General features: G+C 39.5%; 1 protein-coding gene across 3 annotated transcripts in view; it reads left to right on the top strand.

Annotated features, from left to right (window-relative positions):
• Window positions 1-26,109, top strand: part of LOC136879210 (uncharacterized) — a 1,250,431-nt gene that overhangs the window by 895,028 nt on the left and 329,294 nt on the right. For all 3 annotated transcript variants that reach the window (XM_067153008.2, XM_067153007.2, XM_068228965.1), the window contains 3 exons: window positions 3,579-3,691; window positions 7,792-8,029; window positions 11,588-11,755. In XM_067153008.2, the coding sequence (XP_067009109.2) occupies window positions 3,579-3,691; window positions 7,792-8,029; window positions 11,588-11,755 (519 nt within the window). The remainder of the gene's footprint in view (window positions 1-3,578; window positions 3,692-7,791; window positions 8,030-11,587; window positions 11,756-26,109) is intronic.

The following is a 26,109-nucleotide window of genomic DNA, read 5'->3' as shown; positions in this document are numbered from 1 at the left end:
GTTGGTTGGCCTGATTATCAGGCAAATAATCAAAATCAAAAGCCTTGGGTTCACCCGTATTTTCAGGAACAGCATTGACATGACAACGAAGAATAGGGGACCGATTCCACAGCTCAAAAGTTCTTGCCGAAAATTTAGAATGGAAATTGTTAAACTGCAGTTCGAAAATTATGCCAGTTTTGCAAATAAAATTTGCACCCAAAATGAGGGGACAAGATAAATCTTTCGCCACTAGTACTGGCATTTTCCATGTGAACTCATGGACATCTAGGGATCCTACAATATTCAACAAGTTAGAGTTAGGTGTATGGCAGGTTAAGGACACCGACTTTAATGGAGGTAACTTGCAAACAGTTTTCATTGAGTTCTCACTCATCAATGTGATGCTACTTCCAGAATCTACAAATGCACAGACCGGTTTCATATTTATCTCTAAGCATATGTAAGGTACGGTAACTTACAAGGAGGGATAGCAGAAATGCCACAAGGTTGTAGGAAATTGACACTAGGTTCAGACTGGGACCTATTATCAGCCTCAGAATTAGGTAAATCATCCTTTAACGTACAGCTATGACAGACAAAACATGAAGCCACACTTTAAGGTTTACCACCAGAACGGACGGTTAGTCTTCTAGAATTACTCGTGCCAGGACGTCCAGACCCTGAAGAATTACGTGGGCACTGTCTAGAGAAATGCATATTTGACCCACAGTATTGATAATAATTATGGGTGGAAGAGACTCTACCCTCATCCAGTCTTGAATTGGCTAAGGGCCCCATCTTAGGACAATTCCTCTGGAAATGTTCAGTGGAAGCACAATTAAAGCATGCACAAGGATTACGTAGCTTTGAAGAAGGTGAAGTAATCCGAGGAGAAGACATGCTCATAGGAGGGGTAGTTAATGCAACGCGTAGCTGGTCGGCATATCGAATACCTTCGGCAGAAACAGTGATAGCTTCCAACTGAACAAAAGTTGCTTTTCGCGGTGACCAATAGTTAGGAGCCAATGCTAGCAACCATTTGAGACTCAGAAGAGTTGAGCATAAAATGTTTTTGTTGTTGTTGCTATTTGCTTTACGTCGCACCAACACAGATAGGTCTTATGGCGACGATGCGATAGGAAATGCCTAGGAGTGGGAAGGAAGCGGCCGTGGCTTTTGCCTGGTGTGAAAATGGGAAACGACGGAAAAAACACCTTCAGGGCTGCCGAAAGTGGAATCGAACCCACTATCTCCCGGATGCAAGCTCACAGTTGCGCAACCCTAACCGCACGGCCAACTCACCCGGTCATAAAAGTTGTAGGAACGATTAATATCCTGAATGTACTCAGACAATGCTGCACTCTGAAATAGTGCTTCTGCACTAAGGCACGAGGAGGAATGAGAACTTCAAGTACATGTGCACTAACGATACGCTCAGAAAGATCGTACTGAGATTGTACACAATAGCCTGATCCTTAAACTCATTTAAAAATCGAAGGTAAGGATTAACCTCGTCAATAGAGTTAACAGAAAATTTAGAGACTCCGTTAAATACAGTAGTCAACGGGTAAGGCGAGTTGGAGAAAATCTGAGAGAAAGCAGGTGTAGGAGGCACCTGGGAAGGACTAGAGTGGTCCTGAGGAGATACAGCGGCATAGTAACCTTGATTCGTGCGCCCTTGCAAAACGGATGGAGTACTGAAAGTGAGGTTAGGACTAGCATTAGACTGTAAAGTGACAGGTGCAGATATTCTCACCTGCGAAACATTCTCACAAATTTGAGCGACCATCAGGGCATTAACCACTTGTGTAGGGGTTGTACAACCTAAAAGAGCACTTGATACAGGTAGCACTAGGACAGGGGTCGTTTTGTACCATCGCTTAAGAAACAGGTTGTGTAGCAACAGTAGGCTGACACTGAGGCCACGGTAGATTACCAGGTGCCAAAGAAAAATTAGAAGACATACCAATATGCGTAGAAGATACATTACATGAATTACTTACAGGTGCCATAGCGCTTGAAAACAAAGCAGAAGAAGTTACAAAGATTACAAACTGAAAAGGGTTATAAAATCATAGTCACCTCAAAATTAAGTTGATAGAGAACACAAGAGCGCAGCTCACTCTCTATTCTCTGATTATGGTTCAGTTTCATTGGCTTGTTTGAAATCTACCTTTTAGAAAATTAAAGTTTCATTCTAAGAGATAGGAAACCTTCCTCTCAAGCTAGCTTTCAAAGACTATCACATGGTTAAACCAGGACTGCCATTACCTTGAGCTCATGGACTACTCGGCGATGGATGAGGCACCCCGCCTCCTTCATAAACATACACACTAGACTTTGAGCGATGAATAAGACCACCTGGTCGAAAAATGTGCCACCTTTCATAGTCAAGGGGAAATTTCCAGAAAGCCCTGGGCTAAGGCCCGACACACCCCAAATTTTGATTGGGTAATTAAATAAATACAAGATATAGTTTATTGGCTGAAAAATAAATAAGTTATATAAAACTTTCTGTTGGCCAGCATCTGAAATTAGCGAGAAGAGACCCAAGGTGTTGTAAACTTTAATGCGCCAAAAACAAAGAGTAACCAATTCAGTGCAGTAAACCTTAAAATAAAAAAGCACTTTACAATTTTAATAGTCCAACTTCACATCAGAAGGCATAACATGCGTGCTTTCTTTTTTTTTTTTTTTTTGACATCTGTAGAAGAAAGTCCAAACTTCTAGTATTAGTTGTTGCAAACTTCAGATGGCATTCTCCAAGGTGCTTCATTTAAATGAACGGGTCGGGTGTACCTTCCGGTACACAAATATTTATCCCAATTTGTCCTCTTGAATTCATACTTTATCTTTAACTCCATACAGTCCGGCTACATGGCTAAATGGTTAGCGTGCTGGCCTTTGGTCACAGGAGTCGCGGGTTTGATTCCCAGTAAGGTCGGGAATTTTAACCATCATTGGTTAATTTCCCTGGCACGGGGGCTGCGTGTATGTGTTGTCTTCATCATCATTTCATCCTCATCACGGCGCGCAGGTCGCCTACGGGAGTCAAATCAAAAGACCTGCACCTGGCGAACTGATCCCGTTCTGGGATCTCCCGGCAACAAAAGCCATACGCCATTTCAACTGTTTCGATTACGCTTGTATGGAGTTGAATATAAAGTACGAATTAGTCAAGGATGAGACGGCTACTTGCGGTATCATTCCGTGCCGACAGCTCGGAACATACCGCAAGTAGGCGTCTCATCCTTGACCGATTCATACATTATACTCAACTCCATACAAGCGTATTCATCTACTAATGTTATTCCATGCAGACGGATCGGAACATATTACAAGTAGCCGTCTCATCCTTGACTAATTTATACTTTATATTCAACTCCATACAAGCGTATTCATCTACTAATATCATTCCATGCCGACAGCTCGGAACATACCGCAAGTAGCCGTCTCATCCTTGACTAATTCGTACTTTATATTCAACTCCATACAAGCGTATTCATCCACTAATATCATTCCATGCTGACAGATCGGAACATACCGCTAAGTAGCCGTCTCATCCTTCACTAATACAGGCTTTATTTTCCATGTAGAATGATGAGCTTCGTCGCAAGTTAGAAGATTTTGACAAGGTTGTGAAGATCCAACGTAATATGTCGGCTGACACCACTGCTCTTGAAAGACAGCTACGGGAATCGAAGAACAAGTAAGTATATATCTGTAAAAAGTTTGCATTTTAAACACTAGCCGTTCTTATGTAGTCAACATCACTTTACATAGGTCCTGGATAGTTCTGTCCCACAAAAACATTTCCAGCCTTCCTTCTATGTGCTCGTTGTTCTTCCACACTCCTTGCTTCCACATTGCATGAATTCCCTCTCGATTTCTGGATGCAAAGTTATCTTTGACTAGTGGCTACTTGGGGCAATAGTTTAAAAATGTTAAACATATTTCAGTGGAGTGAGAAAGAGAACAAAGCTGCCAAGGCAGTTGCTTCATTCTATAACAGTATTTGTGTGTGTATAATGTACTTTGTAAGTTATATGTCGTATTGCAAAGTGGCCATACTCATCTGTTGAACTGAACGCCACACACAACTGCCTAGATAGTTGCTTCATTCTATAACAGTATTTGTGTGTGTATAATGTTCTTTGTATATGTCGTATTGCAAAGTGGCCATACTCATCTGTTGGACTGAATGCCACACACAGCTGCCTAGACAGTTGCTCCATTCCATTACAGTATTTGTGTGTGTGTATAATGTTCTTTGTAAGTTATATGTCGTATTGCAAAGTGGCCATACTCATCTGTTGGACTGAACGCCACACACAACTGCCTAGAGAGTTGCTCCATTCCATAACAGTATTTGTGTGTGTATAATGTTCTTTGTATATGTCGTATTGCAAAGTGGCCATACTCATCTGTTGGACTGAACGCCACACACAACTGCCTAGATAGTTGCTTCATTCTATAACAGTATTTGTGTGTGTATAATGTTCTTTGTATATGTCGTATTGCAAAGTGGCCATACTCATCTGTTGGACTGAATGCCACACACAGCTGCCTAGACAGTTGCTCCATTCCATTACAGTATTTGTGTGTGTGTATAATGTTCTTTGTAAGTTATATGTCATATTGCAAAGTGGCCATACTGATCTGTTGGACTGAACGCTACACACAGATGCCTATACAGTTGATTCATTCTATAACAGTATTTGTCTACGAACACCAAGAATTTGACATCCTTACTACTACTATTCTTATCAGAATAGTAGTAGTATGTCATATGATTATTTTCTCTGTCAATCTATCAGTTATAAACATTAGTAAGGCAGAAATTTACAACAAACAGATATCTCTGGAATTAAATAAAACTGTCGGACCTGATGGTGTTTCAACGTACCTGCTCAAGTACTGCTCATTTATTTTATGTGAGGCACTCTTATCTGTTCAACTTATCATTAAAGAAAGGCGTTTTTCCAGTGGAATGGAAGAAAGGATTTGTTAGTCCAGTTTTCAAAAATGGTGATAAAACTGACATAAAACAATATAGACCAGTTATAATTTCTTCTCATATTTCCAAAATGTTTGACTCAATAATTCTTGACAAAATCACACCTCTCTTTAGAAACATCATCATTGATGAGCAACATGGATTCTTTTCAGGACGGTCAACCTGCAGCAATCTTCTTTTATTCTATCAGTTCCTCTTGGATGCAATAGAGAACCACTCCCAAGTGGACTGCATTTGTACAGACTTCTTAAAAGCTCTTGATACTGCCGACCACGATATCTTGCTGCAAAAACTAACAGGCTACGGAATTAATGGGCCTCTCCTCTCATGGTTTGAATCGTATCTTAAAAATCGCCTGCAGATTGTTAAAAGAAGGAATCATTTTTCTACGCCTATTATTGTTACCAGTGGAGTTCCTCAAGGGTCTTACCTTGCGCCCTTACTTTTTACTCTCTACATAAATGATATTAAAACATACCGGTACTTAAGAATTCTGAATTGCTTTTGTTTGTTGACGATGCAAAAAAATTTATGCAAATTAATTGTCCACTTGATTGTTTAAAACTTCAAGAAGATTTTCATCATCTGGGAAAGTACTGTATTCAAAATGGGGTGAAACTTAATCATGAGAAATGTAGAATAATATCGTTTTTTAATAAACAAGAAGGAAATATCATTTCAGTACAAATTTAATAATAACGGCATTCTAACTCCTGTTCCACAAGTTATTAACCTTGGTAAATGAAATGAAATGTCGTATGGCTTTTAATGCCGGGATATCCCGGAACGGGTTCGGCTCGCCAGGTGCAGGTCTTTCTATTTGACTCCCGTAGGCGACCTGCGTGTCGTGATGAGGATGAAATGATGATGAAGACAACACATACACCCAGCCACCGAGCCATTGGAATTAACCAATTAGGTTAAAATCCCCGACCCGGCCGGGAATCGAACCCGGGACCCTCTGAACCGAAGTACTCTGACCGTTCAGCCAACGAGTCGGACAATGACCTTGGTGTTTTATTCAGTTACAACCTATCGTTTAATGAACATTTTGAATATATTTGTAAGAAAGCATTTCAAAGATTGGGTTGCATTACTAAATATTCTAGAGAATTTTCAAAACTTAGCTACCTATCAATTGCTGTATGTATCTATGGTACGCCCTATACTAGAATACTGTACACCTGTTTGGAACCCTTCTAATCAGACCTCTATCTATAGATTAGATTCAGTACAGCATGAATTTCTTCGTTTATATTCATTTAGAGCAAGATTCTTATATGATAATCTTGATTATACATCCCTACAACAATCCTTAAATCTGCATAGCCTGTCTCAACGGCGTGAATTATTGGATACTCTCTTCATGTTTAAATTGCTTCATTCCTTGGTGAATTGTCCACAACTCCTTGCAAAAATTAACGTACATGTACCAGACAGACGCACAAGGTTCAAGAATACATTGTCTACAAATTGGCATAGAACTAACTACGCATTCAATGGGCCAATTGAACGAATGTCAAGATCTCTAAACAAAGTGGATATTGATATATTTAACTGCTCATTGTCAAAATTTAGAAATCACTTACCAGTACATAATCTCCAGAATTGACTATTACTTTCCTGTGATTACTTGTAATATAACCTGTGTATATATCTGAACATATTTTTCTACTTATACTCCATTGAACTTTCCTTTTAGTGTGTTTTGTTTTGTTTATTCTTCTCTATTGTTATCTAAAATGGTATTACCGTTAATAAAGTATTATTAACCTCTTCTACTCCTTATAAAGCAATTGCTAGCCAACCTCTTTGCAATCAGTGCCAGAGGATGGAAAGTAAGCTCATGAACAACTTCCCTCAAGTGCCTGTTCTTTCTCCTCTGCTGTTTAATTTATACATCTCTGACCTGCCAGAAACAGTAACCTTGATTGAGTGCATTCAAAGAAAAGGAAATAAATTTAGAATCATTAAAAGACATTGTAAAACCAAAATTAAAACAAGGTTAGGATACATAACAACCAAGACCAGGATGATTTCTTCTTCTTCTTCTTCTTCTTCCAAATAGGCCTACTAGGGACAATACTGTGTTCAACCATTGGATTTTGATCTTTGCTCAATATTCTTCATCTTCTCCCATGGAAACTCCTTTCTTTCATATAGTGGGAACCTTTCTTCTTCAATCCTGCAATCCATAGACTTTTTTTTTGAATTTTGTCTGTTTTGTTAAGATCGGAAGGTGACAATCTTGTCACATGACTGTAGAGAGCTACACTCAGTCAGAGTGCTGGGTACTCACCAGAGGGCTATAAGTTGTCTTGTCTAAGTTAAAATGTGAACAGGTTCGAAGTAACTTACTGGAATACACAAGGAATAGGCTTCCAGAAAAACCAGAGTGTATATTGCTGCTGAGAAAGCAAGTTCAGTGGGAGACTGCAGAGACCACGTTGAGGTAAGTGGTCTTCTTGGTGATGAAGTAGGGGCATTGGTCTCTCTGAAACATAATTATTGCATACTGTCCTGTAGATAATGTTCAATCCCAGCTCTTATATTTGTGGGCACGTGATCTGTTACTTGTGATGACCTCACTAGGCAAGGGCTGGTTTAGTACATAAGTCTCAAAGAAAGGTTAGATCCAACCATTTAAAAATAAGAAATGCCATTCTGACTTGAGGTCATGTCGGCTGCCTGCTTGTCAGTTTTGATGGCACTTGGCACAGGAAGCTGTAGGTCCTCTCTTAAAATGTTTGAGACACAAAGCAAGGATATAATGTGTTTTGTATGCCCACCAGACTGACTCAAGAAGAGAAGAATCACAAGGCTGAGATAGCCCAGCTGAAGATGAGGTACGACAGTCAAGTGGCTGTGGTCAGTGATGAGATCCAGGCTCTCCAGGCACAGGTGACTCGCTTTAAGAGGGAGAGGGATACGTTCCGTCACATGCTGGAGGGCGCTCAGAAGACCATCACCGAACTCAAGTCCAAGCCAAAGCCGACCAAAGATAGTCGCACATCATCTTCAGGAGATGAGGTAAATAAGAACAATTCTAACAACAGGTTGTAGTCCTCACCATCACATCTGAACTATCCCATAAAGATCATGACCACTCTAATAAGAGGTTGTAGTCCTCATCATCACAGTCTGAACTATCCCATAAAGAACATGACCACTCTAATAAGAGGTTGTAGTCCTCACCATCACAGTCTGAACTATCCCATAAAGAACATGACCACTCTAATAAGAGGTTGTAGTCCTCACCATCACAGTCTGAACTATCCCATAAAGAACATGACCACTCTAATAAGAGGTTGTAGTCCTCACCATCACAGTCTGAACTATCCCATAAAGAACATGACCACTCTAATAAGAGGTTGTAGTCCTCACCATCACAGTCTGAACTATCTCATAAAGATCATGACCACTCTAATAAAGGGTTGTAGTCCACATCATTGCAGTCTGAACTATCCCATAAAGAACATGACCACTCTAATAAGAGGTTGTAGTCCTCACCATCACAGTCTGAACTATCCCATAAAGAACATGACCACTCTAATAAGAGGTTGTAGTCCACATCATCACAGTCTGAACTATCCCATAAAGAACATGACCACTCTAATAAGAGGTTGTAGTCCTCACCATCACAGTCTGAACTATCCCATAAAGAACATGACCATTCTAATAAGAGGTTGTAGTCCTCATCATCACAGTCTGAACTATCCCATAAAGAACATGACCACTCTAATAAGAGGTTGTAGTCCTCACCATCACAGTCTGAACTATCCCATAAAGAACATGACCATTCTAATAAGTGGTTGTAGTCCACATCATCACAGTCTGAACTATCCCATAAAGAACATGACCATTCTAATAAGAGGTTGTAGTCCTCATCATCACAGTCTGAACTATCCCATAAAGAACATGACCACTCTAATAAGAGGTTGTAGTCCTCACCATCACAGTCTGAACTATCCCATAAAGAACATGACCATTCTAATAAGTGGTTGTAGTCCTCACCATCACAGTCTGAACTATTTCATAAAGATCATGACCATTCTAACAACAGGTTGTAGTCCACATCATCACATCTGAACTATCCCATAAAGATCATAACCACTCTAATAAGAGGTTGTAGTCCACATCATCACATCTGAACTATCCCATAAAGAACATGACCACTCTAATAAGAGGTTGTAGTCCTCACCATCACAGTCTGAACTATCCCATAAAGAACATGACCACTCTAATAAAGGGTTGTAGCCCACATCATCACATCTGAACTATCCCACAAAGAACATGACCACTCTAATAAGAGGTTGTAGTCCACATCATCACAGTCTGAACTATTACATAAAGATCATGACCACTCTAATAAAGGGTTGTAGTCGACATCATTACAGTCTGAACTATCTCATAAAGATCATGACCATTCTAACAACAGGTTGTAGTCCACATCATTGCAGTCTGAACTACCTCATAAAGAACATGACCACTCTAATAAAGGGTTGTAGTCCACATCACTACAGTCTGAACTATCTCATAAAGATCATGACCATTCTAACAACAGGTTGTAGTCCACATCATCACATCTGAACTATCCCATAAAGAACATGACCACTCTAATAAGAGGTTGTAGTCCACATCATCACATCTGAACTATCCCATAAAGAACATGACCACTCTAATAAGAGGTTGTAGTCCACATCATCACAGTCTGAACTATCTCATAAAGATCATGACCACTCTAATAAGAGGTTGTAGTCCACATCATTGCAGTCTGAACTATCTCATAAAGATCATGACCATTCTAACAACAGGTTGTAGTCCACATCATTGCAGTCTGAACTACCTCATAAAGAACATGACCACTCTAATAAGAGGTTGTAGTCCACATCATCACAGTCTGAACTATCCCATAAAGATCATGACCACTCTAATAAGAGGTTGTAGTCCACATCATTGCAGTCTGAACTATCTCATAAAGATCATGACCATTCTAACAACAGGTTGTAGTCCACATCATCACAGTCTGAACTACCTCATAAAGAACATGACCACTCTAATAAGAGGTTGTAGTCCACATCATCACAGTCTGAACTATCCCATAAAGATCATGACCACTCTAATAAGAGGTTGTAGTCCACATCATTGCAGTCTGAACTATCTCATAAAGATCATGACCATTCTAACAACAGGTTGTAGTCCACATCATTGCAGTCTGAACTACCTCATAAAGAACATGACCACTCTAATAAGAGGTTGTAGTCCACATCATCACAGTCTGAACTATCTCATAAAGATCATGACCACTCTAATAAGAGGTTGTAGTCCACATCATTGCAGTCTGAACTATCTCATAAAGATCATGACCATTCTAACAACAGGTTGTAGTCCACATCATCACATCTGAACTATCCCATAAAGAACATGACCACTCTAATAAGAGGTTGTAGTCCACATCATCACAGTCTGAACTATCTCATAAAGATCATGACCACTCTAATAAAGGGTTGTAGTCCACATCATTGCAGTCTGAACTATCTCATAAAGATCATGACCACTCTAATAAGAGGTTGTAGTCCACATCATCACAGTCTGAACTATCCCATAAAGAACATGACCATTCTAATAAGAGGTTGTAGTCCTCACCATCACAGTCTCAACTATTACATAAAGATCATGACCACTCTAATAAAGGGTTGTAGTCCACATCATCACAGTCTGAACTATTTCATAAAAAACATGACCACTCTAATAAGAGGTTGTCCACATCAACACAGTCTGAACTATTTCATCAAGAACATGACCATTCTAATAAAAAGTTGTAGTCCACATCATGACAGTCTTAACTATCTCATAAAGAACATGACCATTCTAATAAGAGGTTGTAGTCCTCACCATCACAGTCTCAACTATTACATAAAGATCATGACCACTCTAATAAGAGGTTGTAGTCCACATCATCACAGTCTGAATTATCTCATAAATAACAGGACCATTCTAACAACAGGTTGTAGTCCACATTATCACAGTCTGAACTATCTCATAAAGATCATGACCACTCTAAAAACAGAATGTAGTCCTCACCATCACACTGTGAGCTATTTCATAAAGAACATGACCACTCTAATAAGAGGTTGTAGTCCTCATCATCACAGACCGATGACTTTTTGGAGCAAAGGCTTCCTATATTGGCCTGCATGTTCTTGTGTCTTTGAGTGTTCTGATGCTCAATAGTCTCATAGTTTGCAGTGCTATATTGGACCATTTGGACATCTCTTGGGTAGCACCTGTCCATGTCTTGCCCAGCCCAGCTTCGTTCCATTGACCTGACAGTGTCCCAGGGACTATCCCTCAGATTGTTTGTAGGCAGACTTGGAGTTGACAAGTCATTTCATGTGATCTGGTATACTAGAGTGTACCATGAACTAATCCCAGTGACTATGACATAGAATTCTTCTCTTGAAAAATCCCTAGAATAATCTGAAGTCAAGTAGTTCTTTAATATTTCAAAATGTTTAATTTTTCTCAGTGTTTCCCTTTCCATGCTCAATCCTACAAATAATGTGTAATTGTGTATTATATTGACAGTCTGAGGAGACGCAGTTGAAGATAGCATCGTTAGAGCAACAGGTCAGTTGTATGGAGGACGAGTTGTCAGAAGCTCGACTGGAGAGTTCGAAACTGAAGACGGAACTCATCTCCGAACGATCGTCTTGGGAAGTGAAAATGTCAGAAATGCAATCAAGAATTAATGAGGTATGCCGAGTGTTTATTTTATCCAAATTGATATTTTGATTTAAATTTCCTTATTTTTATCTTACACTATTGAAAATTCATTTTAAGGGTGCGCAAGGACATAATTTTGGAGTTTTGTGTTTTTGAGGCTAAATTTGAGTCAAGATTGATCAAATCTTCAAGATCCAATGAAGATTTTTGCAAAGTTAGAAACAATATAAATGATTGAAAATAGGACCCATAATCATTATCAATGGTGGATGTAGAATAATCACCTCAATGATTAGTTGGTAATTGAAGAAGAAAGAGTAGGTTAGATTTATAACTTCTGTGGCCAAGAAACCCTGGATTAAACTGAAAACAAAATACCTTTCCATCATATTAAAAAGCCGAAGATGCTCGTGCAGTCATGCACAATCGCATTGATCCTTGCTTGTTTAATTGTGCAGTTTAGTTATTGCGTAGTGTTTGTGGATGAACAAGTTATTTTTTGAACAGTTGTTGGACTTTGAATGAAATTCTGGCTGGAATCAGCAAACAAACCGCTGGAGAAAACTAGTGAAGCAGTTCGCAATCCTAGCCTCAGAGACCTGTTTATAAGACCCACAAATGCCATTATTTGGAAATACTTCTCCAGAATATCGCACAAGATGTTTGTGATTCATCCTTAAAATCCGGGGCGTATTCTCCTTGAATGCAAGGCATTCATTGCATGCGTTATGATAATAGAAAGAACTGTCTGATGTACGATTTTAAGTTGTTTCAAATCAAACATTAACGATTTCATCTCTCAGAAGTTCAAAAGTTACGCGCAACTGTACTAGTTCCGTTGCTTTACTGCGTGGGGTGCTGGTGTAGTCTCACCGTCTACTGCACTCTAGGAAGAAAGAGACAGCAAACGGAGTAGTTAAGGATGTAAGGCATTCAATTTTAAGATTGCATTCGGTGGCATACATAGTTCTGAAACCCTCCGAATGATGTCGCTGCAATTGAAACTTGGCCAGACTTTGTCACCCCATACACGTGCTACCGTCTGCCATCTATTAGCAACTTGGAGAAAGTCATGTCCAAATTTACACCTAACGGGACCCACGGATTACCCCCAGCGAGAACCCAATGTGATGAAACTGACCAATGCCACTGGGGTGACTTAGACCTACCTCCAGTGCTTGAGTTCTGGCTGACTAGTGAGTTCATTCATTGTGTTTTTTTGCTGATTAGTGAGTTCATTCTGTGTGTGCTGTTCCTGTGCAATTCGTCGTTTTCGGTGTTCTGTTATATTTTATGCCTATGTGGTATTAACGATGGATGAGTCTAAAACGGATATAATTGTAAATCTGTTTGAAAAGCCATTTGCTGGCCGTTCGTTTGATGAAATGATTAAAATACTTAAAGCCGGGAGACCTCTCCCTTCCCTCGCAAATTTAAAAACAGAAAACAAGAACTTCGTTCGCACGTTCAGTCCAGAAACTTACAGTAAAACGGTTTGGCTCTGCGGCTCTGAGTCACTAAACAAATTATTCTGTTGGCCTTGCGTATTGTTTGTTGCTGAAAATTCCCCTTGGAACAGCAAGAAACGTGACTATGCAGATCTAAACAATCTGCACACTGCTATTGCGAGGCACGAGAAATCAGATTGTCATATCCACGCATGGATATCGTTAGGTACCTTTGGAAAAACTAGGATAGATTTGCAGTTGGATAAGCAGAAGCAGGAAAATGTTCTAAGGCATAACGAAGCCGTTAAGAAAAATAGAGAAATTCTGAATCGGCTGACCGCGGTAACATGCTTTTTGGGGAAGCAAGAGTTACCATTCCGTGGTCACAATGAGGCTAGTGAATCCAACAACAGAGGGAATTACATAGAACTAATTAAATTGTTAGCCGAGTTTGATGAAAAATTAGACAGTCACTTCACAACAGCGAGTGTATTTACAGGACTCTCTCCACTCATCCAGAACGATTTAATTCAAAGCATCTGCACCGTAATGACCGCTGAAATAAAGATTCAGGTCGGGGAAGCTAAATTCGTAGGAATTATGATCGATGAGACTTCTGATGTTTCGAACTTTTCACAGTTATCTATTGTCCTCAGATACGTTTATGATGGTGATGTTGTTGAAAGATTTGTTGGTTTCTATAATGTGAGTTCTGATGGGACAGCGAATGCATTGGTGAGACTTGCGATTGAGTGTCTGGATAACTTTGACTGCCGCGAAAAGTTAGTTGCGCAGACTTTCGATGGAGCTGCGGTGCTTGCAGGTCAGCTGAATGGTGTGCAGGCTAAATTAAAAGAAGTAGTTCCTGAGACTGTATTCACCCACTGCTACGCTCACAAGCTTAATTTAGTCCTCTCTCAAGCCGTATCATGCACAAAAGAATGCCGTATATTCTTCGCAACGATGAGTGGCTTTGCGACATTTTTTAGTAATTCTTCTAAGAGAACTAACCTGCTGGACAGTGTCCTCAAGAAAAGGTTTCCTAAACTAGCTCCAACAAGGTGGGACTATTCTAGCCGTTTAGTACAGACCATCGCGGAATATCGTGCTCCTCTCCAAGAGCTTTACGAAAGCATTTTGGAGGAACCTGGGAACTGGGATAACAGTACAATTAATGAGGCAAGCGGGTTTCTTGCGAAGTTAGTAGAATTTCAGTTCAATTTTCTTCTGAACCTTTTTAATGAAATATTTTCATTGACTGATGTTACATATAACATCCTTCAATCTAAGACTCTAGACATTGCATATTGTACCAGAGAAGTGAGCTCTTTAGAAACTAAAGTATCTATAATGCGAAACAGTGGATTTGCTAACATCTGGGATAGAACAGAAGAGAAATGTGATGCACCAAGGAAGAGAAGAAAGGAAGAAACTTCATTTTCTGTTAAAGATGAGTATAAGAGGGTTTACCTGGAAATATATGATATTATTCTAGCACAGTTAAAATATCGCTTTTGTTCATTAGGAGATCTGTACTTCACTGAAATGCTTGATTGCAAGAAATTTTCATTTTTTTCGTCGATTTTCCTGAAGAGCAATTCAGTAAATTGATTGAAGTTTATGGAAAATATTTTGATATAGTACGACTTAAATCCGAATTGAGGGCAATGTTCACTTCTGAACACTTCAATGATAAGACTGTGGCTCAAATCCAGAAATTCCTATTGACCAGTGGTCTCCACAGCGGTCTTCCCGAGCTTTATAAGTTGTGCACATTGATTACAACTATTCCCGCTACATCATCATCTGTAGAACGCTCTTTCTCGGCTCTAAAGCGAATAAAATGTTTCATCCGCAATTCTCAAGGTCAGAGTCGTCTCTCTGCATTAGGAATGATGTCTATAGAGAAGGACCTTTTTGCTGAGATGAAAACACGTGAGGACTTCTACGGTGACGTCACCAAGGAATTCTGCAAAAAGAATCGCAGAGTCGAGTTCACCTACATGTAATTAGGGTGAGTAGTATTGAAATTTACTTAATACATTGTGTCACTGCATGGTTACTAGTTACATGCCTCAGTGGAGATTCCAGGATACGCCACTGCTTAAAATATTTATAAACTTCCACCAGCAGTACATCGTCAAGGAGATGGCATTTTCAGATTGAAGTGTGGCTTATTTATTTATGTTTCTTGTCAGAAGCACTAAAATCAGTTGAATATAAAAGAAGAATGCAACATTCACAAGAACAATGTTAGTGGATCACTTTCAAATTCATTAAATTCCCGTAAATTTACAAAGAAAACTTGTAAGAATTCATCCTTATTCAAGACCACAACATATGGCCAATAGTGTGTTCTTCAGTTTCTATCCTTAAAATGCTGTGCATATTTGTGCCTTTTTCATAAATGTTTACAGAACCAACTCGCAAGCGAGGCGGTGTGTTGTGAAAAGACGGGAACTCTTCGAGGAGGTATTGTGTATTAAGGCTTCTACTGAAGCATTATATGATTTTGCAGTGCTCAAGTATGACCTTGATAACTCTTCTAAGGATATTTTAAGGACTATTAAAAATCTAAGTGCTTTTAAGTGTAATTTTGGTATAAAATGTACGCAGTGCACTAGAAAGAAAGATCGTTTTCTTACCAAATGTAGTGCATGGGTAGACGGAGAAGTACAATTATTTAAAGGGACTTGCAACAGACAAACCTAGCCCTTCGAGAATGGGAAGACCAAGGAAGCATTTTACGGAAAGTGGAGATAAAACAATACGCAGACGTATCCAGCATTTAGTAGAAGAAAAGTCTCATGAAGAACTTGTATTGGCTACAGAAGTATCACTTAGGTCCACTGGTGAAAAGGATGCTGCAGGGATTCTTAATGATATTGTGGAACCATAACAGCAAAGGGCTGCAAGGTATAAGATAGCTTTCAGATCACCATCACTGCCTCCCATGCATTATAGCGCAGAAGAAGCTTTAGGGTTTTTAATAGATAATGAGTTTTCAAGAGACATGTCAACATACGAGTTGCAGCAAAAGCAAGGAACCGTGACATTTATCCAACCTAAAATGTTGAGAGAGAAATGAAACTGAAGTGCTACCCTCCAAAGGCAGCTCTCAAGGTGACGGAGATCTCTGCTGCAGTAACATTGCAGGCTCTTGAAGACCACATAATTCATCCACTTTTAAGTGTGCAAGCTGATGTTATAAAACAATGTATTAAAGGAAATGATACGGTGAAAGCAGTGTTCAAGGTGGGCTGTGATGGCAGTAGTAATCAAAGTGTTTTCAAACAAAAATTCCAGTCATACAATTCAGACTCAGACTCTGCTATATTTGTTATTTCTTTGGTCCCTTTGCACTTACATTTCGTTTTAAACGTGGACAAAAGTAATAGGGCTCTGTGGCAAAATCCTTTTCCTTCCTCTCCAAGATTTTGTTGTCCACTCAAGATCGTGTATGAAAAGAAAACATCCAACATGTGTAAGAGATAAGTTCGTTGTATTGAGGAACAAATACGATTTTTGGTTCCCACTAAAGTTGTTGGTGAAGGTGTGAATTTTAATGTAATTACTGACTTTGTCCTGACTATGGTTGAGGGTAAAGTTTGCAATTATCTGAGTGAAATGCCAACACAAAAATGTTATAAATTGAGCTACACCTAAAACCATGAATGATATTCAGTTAAGATCGAAAAGATATAATGTTAGTCATTTGCAATTGGTCTTTCACCCCTGCATGCATACATTAGATTTTTTGAATGTTCTGCCTACCGACTTAATACAAAAGTATGGCAGATTAGAAAACTGCAGACAGTAGCAGGACTTCACTCTGATATGGGTCTAATTGTTGACCAGCCTAGATGTGGATGAGTAGGAAATTCCAATGACGGAAATACTGCTCGAAAAATCTTTCGTGACCTGGTCAAATCAGCTAGAATTACTGGAATCAGCGAAGATTCTGTGATTCTGCATGCCATATGAACTGTTGATGTTGATAAATTTGATAACGTTATTGCAGACACGACACGTCTGTGTCTTGAGTTATATGCGTGGTATTCCTTCCATTTACCGCGAACAAAATCGTTATACATGGAGGAAATATAATTGAATTGGCCAACCTGCCAATAGGTTTGCGCAACTCAAACCGTACTTGTTGCGGACAAAGAGGATGACGACGAGGATGATTTCTAGGAGCGGAGAGTAAAGACAAACAGTACCAGTGCATGTCTAATAATACAAAGTCAATTCTAGATAAAAACGCCTTTTGTGACTTCACACACTGTCCCATTCCAACAGAGATGACAAACACAACAATCTCATGCTGTTGCATGCTGCTGGGCGCAGGTGACGTAACACTGAGTCTACTTCAGCATCTTGAGTGCAGGCTGTTGAGTGTTTTCCATATCGACCATCCTTCTGTAAGACCAGGAGGAAATTCCTCATGTCGTTTCATCCATTCTCCAGTCTCCCTTCGAAACAAAATAACCAGAGCACAAAAGCCCCAAATGGCCACGACCTACCATGAGACCGCTGTTGAATCCGAAGGCCCGAAGATTACGAGAAATTGTGTTCCAGGCCCCCTTTTTCCCATGCGTAGCTCAACGGGCAACACGAGAGATTTGGAGGTTTACCGTTCGTATTACTGGCTGGTCAATTATGTCAGAGGCACTAAAAGGACTGGGTTGTGAGCCACACCCTCCCTAACTAAAGGACACACATAGTGAATCACGACCATCGTAGGGAAACAAATTTGCCGTGGATCCCCGATCAGGAAGGGCGAAATACATAGCCCTGAGCTGAAAACGTTATTCTCCTCAAACAATTAAAGCTAACAACTAACACTACTACGAGTAAAAATCGTTATAAATGATAGATGAGAATTTATTGTAATGTAACGTAAATCAAAGGGATTAATTAGATGAAATAACCAGTAATAATAACAAGGTAATACATACATATTCGGCGTCAGCCCAAAAGATAATCGTACCAAGGTCTCGTGACCTCATCTTTTCTTACATGCATAGGGCACAGTTACTCTTGAGATGATACGTAGCATTTATTCCACCACTGACCTCGCTACTAAAAACTGCGAGCTGAATATCATTAACTCAATCTTTATTCAATCTTTCCTTCGGCGAGGAATAGAAACGCAATTCCAAGCGTGGGAGTCATTTTCAATATCCACCCTTATTTTAACAATACCCCTCCCATATCGATTCCACACACCAAGGAGCAGATAAAATAATAAAGTGATTAAATCAGAAAACTGCCGGACCAAGGAAATAATCCACGAGGGGCAAAGACAATGCTCCATGGAGCAATGAACGCAAAGCAAAACAATAACAGAAAACATGGACCTGCACACGGCCATGAAATAAATAAACCAACATGACGAGCTCCAGGTCGTAAACAACAAGGATGCACACCTTACAAAATAAAGACTTCGCACCCAGGAGAAAAGAGGCACGATAGGGAACAAATAGGCATAAATTCAACAGACCGATACGTCATCTTGGCACTCAGCTCATTCATCTACACATTCATTCAATCACGCAATCCTTTTGCCCCCAAAGGCAAATAATTCCGGCAGATTGGTGCGAGTAAATAAAATCAAGGCAACTCGTGGAGCGCAGTTCAACATTTCATCAATAAGGTCTCACGTTAGTAGTAGATATATAGCCCACCTAGGACAAATGACAGTAGGACGTTTGTGACCCCACGGTCACGCGTAGATCCATCACCTACATAGTGATGGGTTGCGACTGGAATCGCGAAGAATCGATTCCATAAGCTTTGGGCAAGACCAACTACAATATCTCAGACCTTAACCGACCTATCGAAACTGTCCATAATGGCGGCAGCTGGAGTGTTAGCATGCGTTTGTTTTGATTTGTGAAAGTCGTGTTGTTACCAAATATTTACGGAAATTTGAATATTATTAATCGTACATTATATTTATTTATGGTCTTAAGAAGGTTATAGATCCTCTTTCAGTGCCGTAAGAAGCTGTTTGTTCTCAAAGAGCTTATTTATTCCAACAATATCGGCGGTGATTAGGTTAACGTTCATTCTCGTGTTGTTCTGTGAAAGTATTTTCTTCATTTTTAGTTACCTATGCAATATGTTTATAGTTTCATGTGCTGTGTGCCTGGATGTAAGTAAGAGTTTCAGTGTTCCCGTTTCCAAAAGACCTAATATTAAGGCAAAATTGGGTTAAGAGCATTCGTAAGGAAAACTTCGAACCGAATCATAGGCCTAATAATGCTGTGTACATTAATCATTTTATCATTTTTGAAATCAAATGTATTGTTAGGGAAAACATTATATACCCGTAGAAGGTGGTGATCTAATTCGAGTGCCGCGCAAACTTCCGAAGTTAAAACTAATGATGCCTATCCTAGCATTTGCCCTATCACCCAACGTACCTTACTACAAAGAAAATTAAATCAGTCCCAAAAACATCCGGAAAATCATGACCAAGATTTATGATTTAGAGACGAAATTAAACGGTGGTGCAAGAATGATGTAATTAATTTTCTACGTTTTACAATGAACGTGCGTAAACTAAACCTGACCCCTTTCCCGTGAGTGAACATGAGGATTATGTTCTTTTTTATGTAATGTACAATTTTGCCGTCAATTCTGGTGAGTTATAAGGTAACGAGTTCTTTAGATGGCCAAGTGTATCATACAAATATCGCTTGTACCTACTCAACAATACAGGTGGATTTTGGAGGGTTGAAATATTGTTGGAGAAATTTGTTTGCGTGTTTTACATAATGGGCGGTGGTTAATAGTGGTGTCATTGTATTTCATGTAAGGTTAATAATGTTCTTTGTTGACATCTATATATCGTGTTTAATTATTCATATTTCGAGTTAATGAGTTGCATTTCATGACGTTCGACTTGTGATCTTTTCTTTAGGTGACTCGGAATAAACACGCATAAGCTTGCCCTCAACCTCTCATATCGCCCACCGATGTCCGCCATGTTTTTCCTGGATTACGATCTGATGTAATTGTAGTTGGTCTTGCTTTGGGAATCGGGTACCCGATTCCGGAATCGATTCCGAGGCGCTAGTAGCACCATCTATGATGCAGATGCGGAAACACGTGCGGCACGAACACGGGCACGAATGTGTTCTGTAATTTGAAGTCGTTTTGTTTTATAACCAGGTCACTCTCCAAGCCATGCCTGATCTCATTACAGAGTTCAGGAGTTATATACTTTAATACGACTGTAATTTGATCACAATATATGATTCTCTGTTTGAAACTAATCACATTGTATGAGTTATTGACATAAAGCAAAAAAACATTGTATGGGGATGATGATATAACATAACAGTACTACTATTTCATGAAAATACTCTTGTACTAAAGAGACAACCTTACCTACAGTTATGCAGTGATGAAAACAAAACTAATAATTCAAACACTTTCTCATAGTAATATTCTGAAATAGTATGAAATGGTTATGCCGGCCCCGCGGTGTAGGGGTAGCGTGCCTTCCTCTCTCCCGGAGGCCCCGGGTTCGATATCCGGCCGGGTCAGGGATTTTTACCTGGACCTGAGGGCTGGTTCGAGGTCCACTCAGCCTACGTGTTTGGAATTGAGGAGCTATCTGACGGTGAGATAGCGACCCCGGTCTAGAAAGCCAAGAATAACGGCCGAGAGGATTCGTCGTGATGACCACACGACACGTCATAATCTGCAGGCCTTCGGGCTGAGCAGCGGTCACTTGGTAGGCCAAGGCCCTTCAACGGCTGTAGTGCCATGGGGTTCGGTTTGGTTTTTATGAAATGGTTATTGCACAGTAAATGTATTGGAAGACAGATGCACTACAAAACAAAAGTGTGCACTGCACGCGGTCATTGTGATTCAGATTAGTGGGTGAAGAGGTAGACCAAATGGGACGCAGGAATTCAATAATCGGTAGGATGCAAGATACATAGTAGGCTTGGAGGGCGTGAATATCTGTGCTGTCAGAAAACCTATACAACAAACCGAGAAGTGACATTGCTCGTGAGGTTATCTTTTGTATATGGGGGACAAATAACAATTTACTGTCAAACAACACTCCTAAGTCATTTTGTTCTGTTAGAGTTGGGAACGGGTTACCGAGGAGGGAGTATTTACTAAGAATAGGGGATTTACAAAGCGTGACTGAAATAGAGGAACACTTGGTAGGATTAGGCTTAAGACGCCTAATATGTTTACGCTATTGATATTGGAAAGGGATGAAATATTAGGGATAAAATTAGTTTGTGAAAATATGAAGGAGGTGGGAATAATAGGAACATGTAGGCCTGGAAGAGAGGAAAGAGACATGGAAATATTTGAGAAAATAATAGATTATACTCACGTGTTGTATGTTGGGTATTCAGCCCAAAGGCCGGTTTGATCCTCTACAGCTCCACCAACAGCTGTCATAAATAGCATAGGTGTCACTGAAGAGGCATACTAGGGAAATAAGGAGTGAGGTAGTTTCCCGTTGCTTTCCTCACTGAGCCAGAAGTTGCTATTACATATCAGTCTGCCAAGCCCACTGAAATGCACGCTCCAACGGACCCTATGAGCAATAATTTCTTCCATTCATAACAGGGACTGGCTGCATAAGGAAGTATTACTAGAATTGCTCATACCTCGGTCACTTTCTTATTGTCAAAGCCAGGGATGAGACTGAGACAGGTCAAGGAAAGTAACAAATAAAAACAATAATAATGATATGGTAATAATTTGGGGAGATCTAAACTTGCCTGAAGTTGAATGGAATGGAGCTGCAAATGAAGCCCATGAACAGAAACTGGCAAATAAGTTAATTTGGGAGGGAGGATTTACACAAGTAGTAGAAGAACCGACTCGTCTCAATAACTTACTAGATGTATTCTTGGTTAAACCATGGGAAATTGTTGATAAAACTGAGGTAATTGAAGGAATAGGTGACCATAAGACTGTAATAATGGATGTAGGACTCGTACCAAAAATGCTTAATAAGAGGGTTACACAAGGCAAGAAATTATACAGGAAAACTAAAGTCGATGAATTTTGGACTTACCTTAAATCACAATTGTTGTTGGATAAGTGAAGGGAGTAACGTGGATACACTTAGGGCTAAATTTAAAGGAATCATTTAGGAAGGAGAGAAGAGATTTGTACCTGGTAAGAAGGGTAAAATGACCTCAGACCCTGTTTATTATACAAGGGAAATTAGAAAATTAAAAAGAAAATGTAGAAATAGTGAACAGGAAAATACAAGAGGGTAGGGAGAATAGAGAAACTAGAAAACAGCTAATGAGGGAACTGAATAGATTGAAAAGGTAAGCAAAACATAATTATATGAATGGCATACTTCAAGAGGGTAATGACCACAAAGGGAAATGGAAAAAGCTGTATTCATATATTAGGAATCAGAAAGGAAAAGGAATCCAAATTCCTACAATGGTGGGAGAAGGGGGTGAACACTATTTAACAGATACTGAGAAAGCAAATCTATTTAGTAGGGACTTCAGAGATTCAGTAGAAGATTGTCAGGGGTTGGAAACCGTAACAGAAGATAGAGAGGGAGAGACACATAGGGAAACAAGAAGCTTCTCATTCACAAATGAAGATATTTTCAGAGAAATCCAACTGCTTCAGCAAGGAAAAGCAGCAGGAAGTGATCAAATTACTGGGGAGGTATTAAAGACAATGGGGTGGTACATAGTGCCTTATTTAAAATTTCTCTTTGACTATGTCATAAATAATAGTGTAATACCAAAGGAATGGAAGGAATCTATAATAATACCCATTTATAAACGAAAGGGTGATAAAAGGAAACCAGAGAACTACAGACCAATCAGCCTGACCAGTATAGTTAGTAAAATACTGGAGAGTTTAATAGCACAGTACATCAGAGGGATATGTGATGATAAAAATTGGTTCATGAGGAGCCAGTATGGATTTAGAAAGAAATTTTCTTGTGAGGCACAACTGGTGGGATTTGAGCAGGACATATCAGATCGGTTAGATTCAGGAGGTCAGTTAGATTGCATAGCCAAAGATCTTTCCAAAACCTTTGATAGAGTGGAACATGGAATATTATTAAAGAAATTGGAGGGAATAGGATTGGACGTAAGGGTTATACCTTGGATAAGAAAATTTCTAAATTCAAGGGTTCAGAAAGTCAAAGTAGGAAATAATGTATCACAGGAGGAGAAAATGTTTGGAAGGGAATTGCACAGGGTAGTATAATCGGTCCGTTACTTTCCTTAATATTTCCTTAATAATGATTTAGGAAACAATACAACATAAAAAATAAGATTGTATGCATATGACATAATTGTTTATAGGGAAATAAATAACATTGAGGATTGTTCAGAATTACAAAGGGACCTTGAGAGTATCCAGCAATGGGTTGAAGAGAATAATATGAAGGTTAATAGAGGCAAATGAACTGTTACAACATTTACAAACAGGAGCTTTAAAACTGAGTTTGAATATACTTTGGATGAGGAGTTATCCCAAAAGACGGCAAGTGCAAATACTTAGGTGTGCGATTTGAAAGTAATTTGCACTTGAAGGGTCATGTTGATGACACTGTTGGGAAAGCATACAGATTGTTACATTTCATAATGAGGCTACTTAAAGGATGCAACAAAGAATTAAAAGAAAAAAGTTACGTAAGTATGGTTCATCCATTATTGGAATATGCAAACAGTGTTTGGGATCCTCACCAAGAATACCTAATAAAAGAAATAGATAGTGTGCAGAGGAAAGCAGTAAGATTTGTAACAGGGGATTTCAGGAGAAAGAGTAGTGTATCAGAAATATTAGAGGAACTTGGGTGGGAAACTTTAAGTAAGAGAAGGGAGAAAACTAGACTTATAGGATTAAGAACCTATACAGGAGAAGAAGCATGGGTAGAAATCCATGAGAGGCTTCAGTTGGAAAATAATTATCTCAGCAGAACAAGTATAAAATTAGAAGGAATTTTAGCAGAAGCGATTGGGTAAATTTTCATTCATCAGGAAGGCATGAAGGAGTGGAACAGTTTGCCAGGGGTAGTGTTTGATCCTTTTCCAAAATCTGTACAGATATTCAAGGAGAGAATAAACAGCAACAGAGGAAAATAAATTAAATGTTAGAGGGCATTCGATCAGTGCAGGTTATTGTAAATAAAAAATGTGTGTGAATAAATTAATTCCATCCCCTGGTTTATGGAGTTTGGACAGCCGAAGTAGGGGACTGCCTGTAGAGGTGAAGTACAGTGGGGACTTCGAGGGCCCTGGGACCGCTACAGCAGTAGTGGCTGGTGGTATCTGAAGCTGGGTGTTGCACCAAAATTTTCAGTGTCGTATTTGTATATCTTACGAAAGTATTAAGAAACTGTATTATCGTTAACTAATGAAGTATGTTCCTATTAAAACTGAAATATATCTGGCAATTACAACCCAGGAAATAAGAGGCTAATTAGACACTATAACTACAGTTACTCTTAATAATAATGTTATTGGCTTTATATCCCACTAACAAATTTTTACGGTTTTTGGAGACGCCGAGGTGCCGGAATTTATTCTCGCAGGAGTTCTTTTACATGCCAGTAAATCTACTGACACGAGACTGACTTATTTGAGCACCTTCAAATACCACCGGACTGAGCCAGGATCGAACCTGCCACGTTGGGGTGAGAAGGCCAGCGCCTCAATGGTGTGAGCTACTCAGCCTGGCACAGTTACTTTTGCCTCACTTGAATTGAAAATTTGCCCTCCTCTTTTTCACTTGAAGCAAGATGTTGGTAATATTATGGGTGGTCTGGTATGGCGTGGGAAAGAAATTACCTAGCAAGTTGGCCGCGCGGTTAGGGTCGCCTAGCTGTGAGCTCCAATCGGGGGATAGTGGGTTTGAACACCACTGTCGGAAGCCCTGAAGATGGTTTTCCGCTGATCCGCACTTTCACACTAGGCAAATGCTGTGGCTGTGCCCTTTTCTATCTCATCGCCGCCATAAATCTATCTGCGTCGGTGCAACGTAAAGAATAAATTTTAAATTAAAAAAAGTGGAAATTAAGTTACCTATGCGAGAGGAGAGATAGTAGGAATGAAGTAATCTCTGCAGACTGGCGCGATCTAACAAGGACATTTGGAACTGTTTCTCGGTAGGGGACTTGCTAGTCGCGTGCAACTCCCTGAGACCCGATACTGGCGAGCATACTCCCTGATGCTATACAGGCTTAGGCTCGTCCCTGCTGAGGTACATTGCGCCGCGCTGTCTGCTAGGGAGTTGCTATAGGAAAGCAAACCCCCTGAGTTTGATTCGAAGCCAGCAGCGTTTATTGGTCCGTTACGAAGCATTAGTGCAGCGAACGACTGAAGAGGTTGATTTTAACATGTTTTCGAACATATGTTAGCTTTATTAAACTAAAACATTAGAAGAAAAGAAGACAAATGAAGTGCAAAATTACTGGGAGTTGTGCAACACTACAACAATGTCACGCACCGCCCCTGCGCTACGGTAGCTGTGAAGGCCCTTCAGGAACTCTGAAAAGTGGTGGCAAAAGGGTCTCTGGTTAAGACGCAGCAGGTCGTTATGCTACTTAGGTTCCAAAATGGGTAAAAAATATATAAATAAATAAATGCAATGTAAATTTTAATCTTATACCAGTTGTATAGTATTATTTGAAGTAATTCCACATACTGTATATGACATGACTACGTTTGCAAGTATAGGAGATATTATAAGTAGAATTTTGTAAACAATATAAATTTATTAAGGATGAGCTCTGTGTTTAATAGAAAAAACTGTTACCATAAATTGTATTCTAGGAGAATTTTCTTCTTCTCTTGTTAATTTAAAATTTAGTGCTTGACAATAATGTATTTTAGTGTACCATTTGCCACCGAGGTAGACACCTCATTTGCAAATAAAGAGATTTTGATTTGTTTTGATTTGATT

This window comes from Anabrus simplex, chromosome 8, assembly GCF_040414725.1.
Source record: "Anabrus simplex isolate iqAnaSimp1 chromosome 8, ASM4041472v1, whole genome shotgun sequence".
NCBI lineage: Eukaryota > Metazoa > Arthropoda > Insecta > Orthoptera > Tettigoniidae > Anabrus > Anabrus simplex.
The sequence above is the reverse complement of the archived record's forward strand: the minus strand, read 5'-3'. Positions and strand labels throughout refer to the sequence as shown.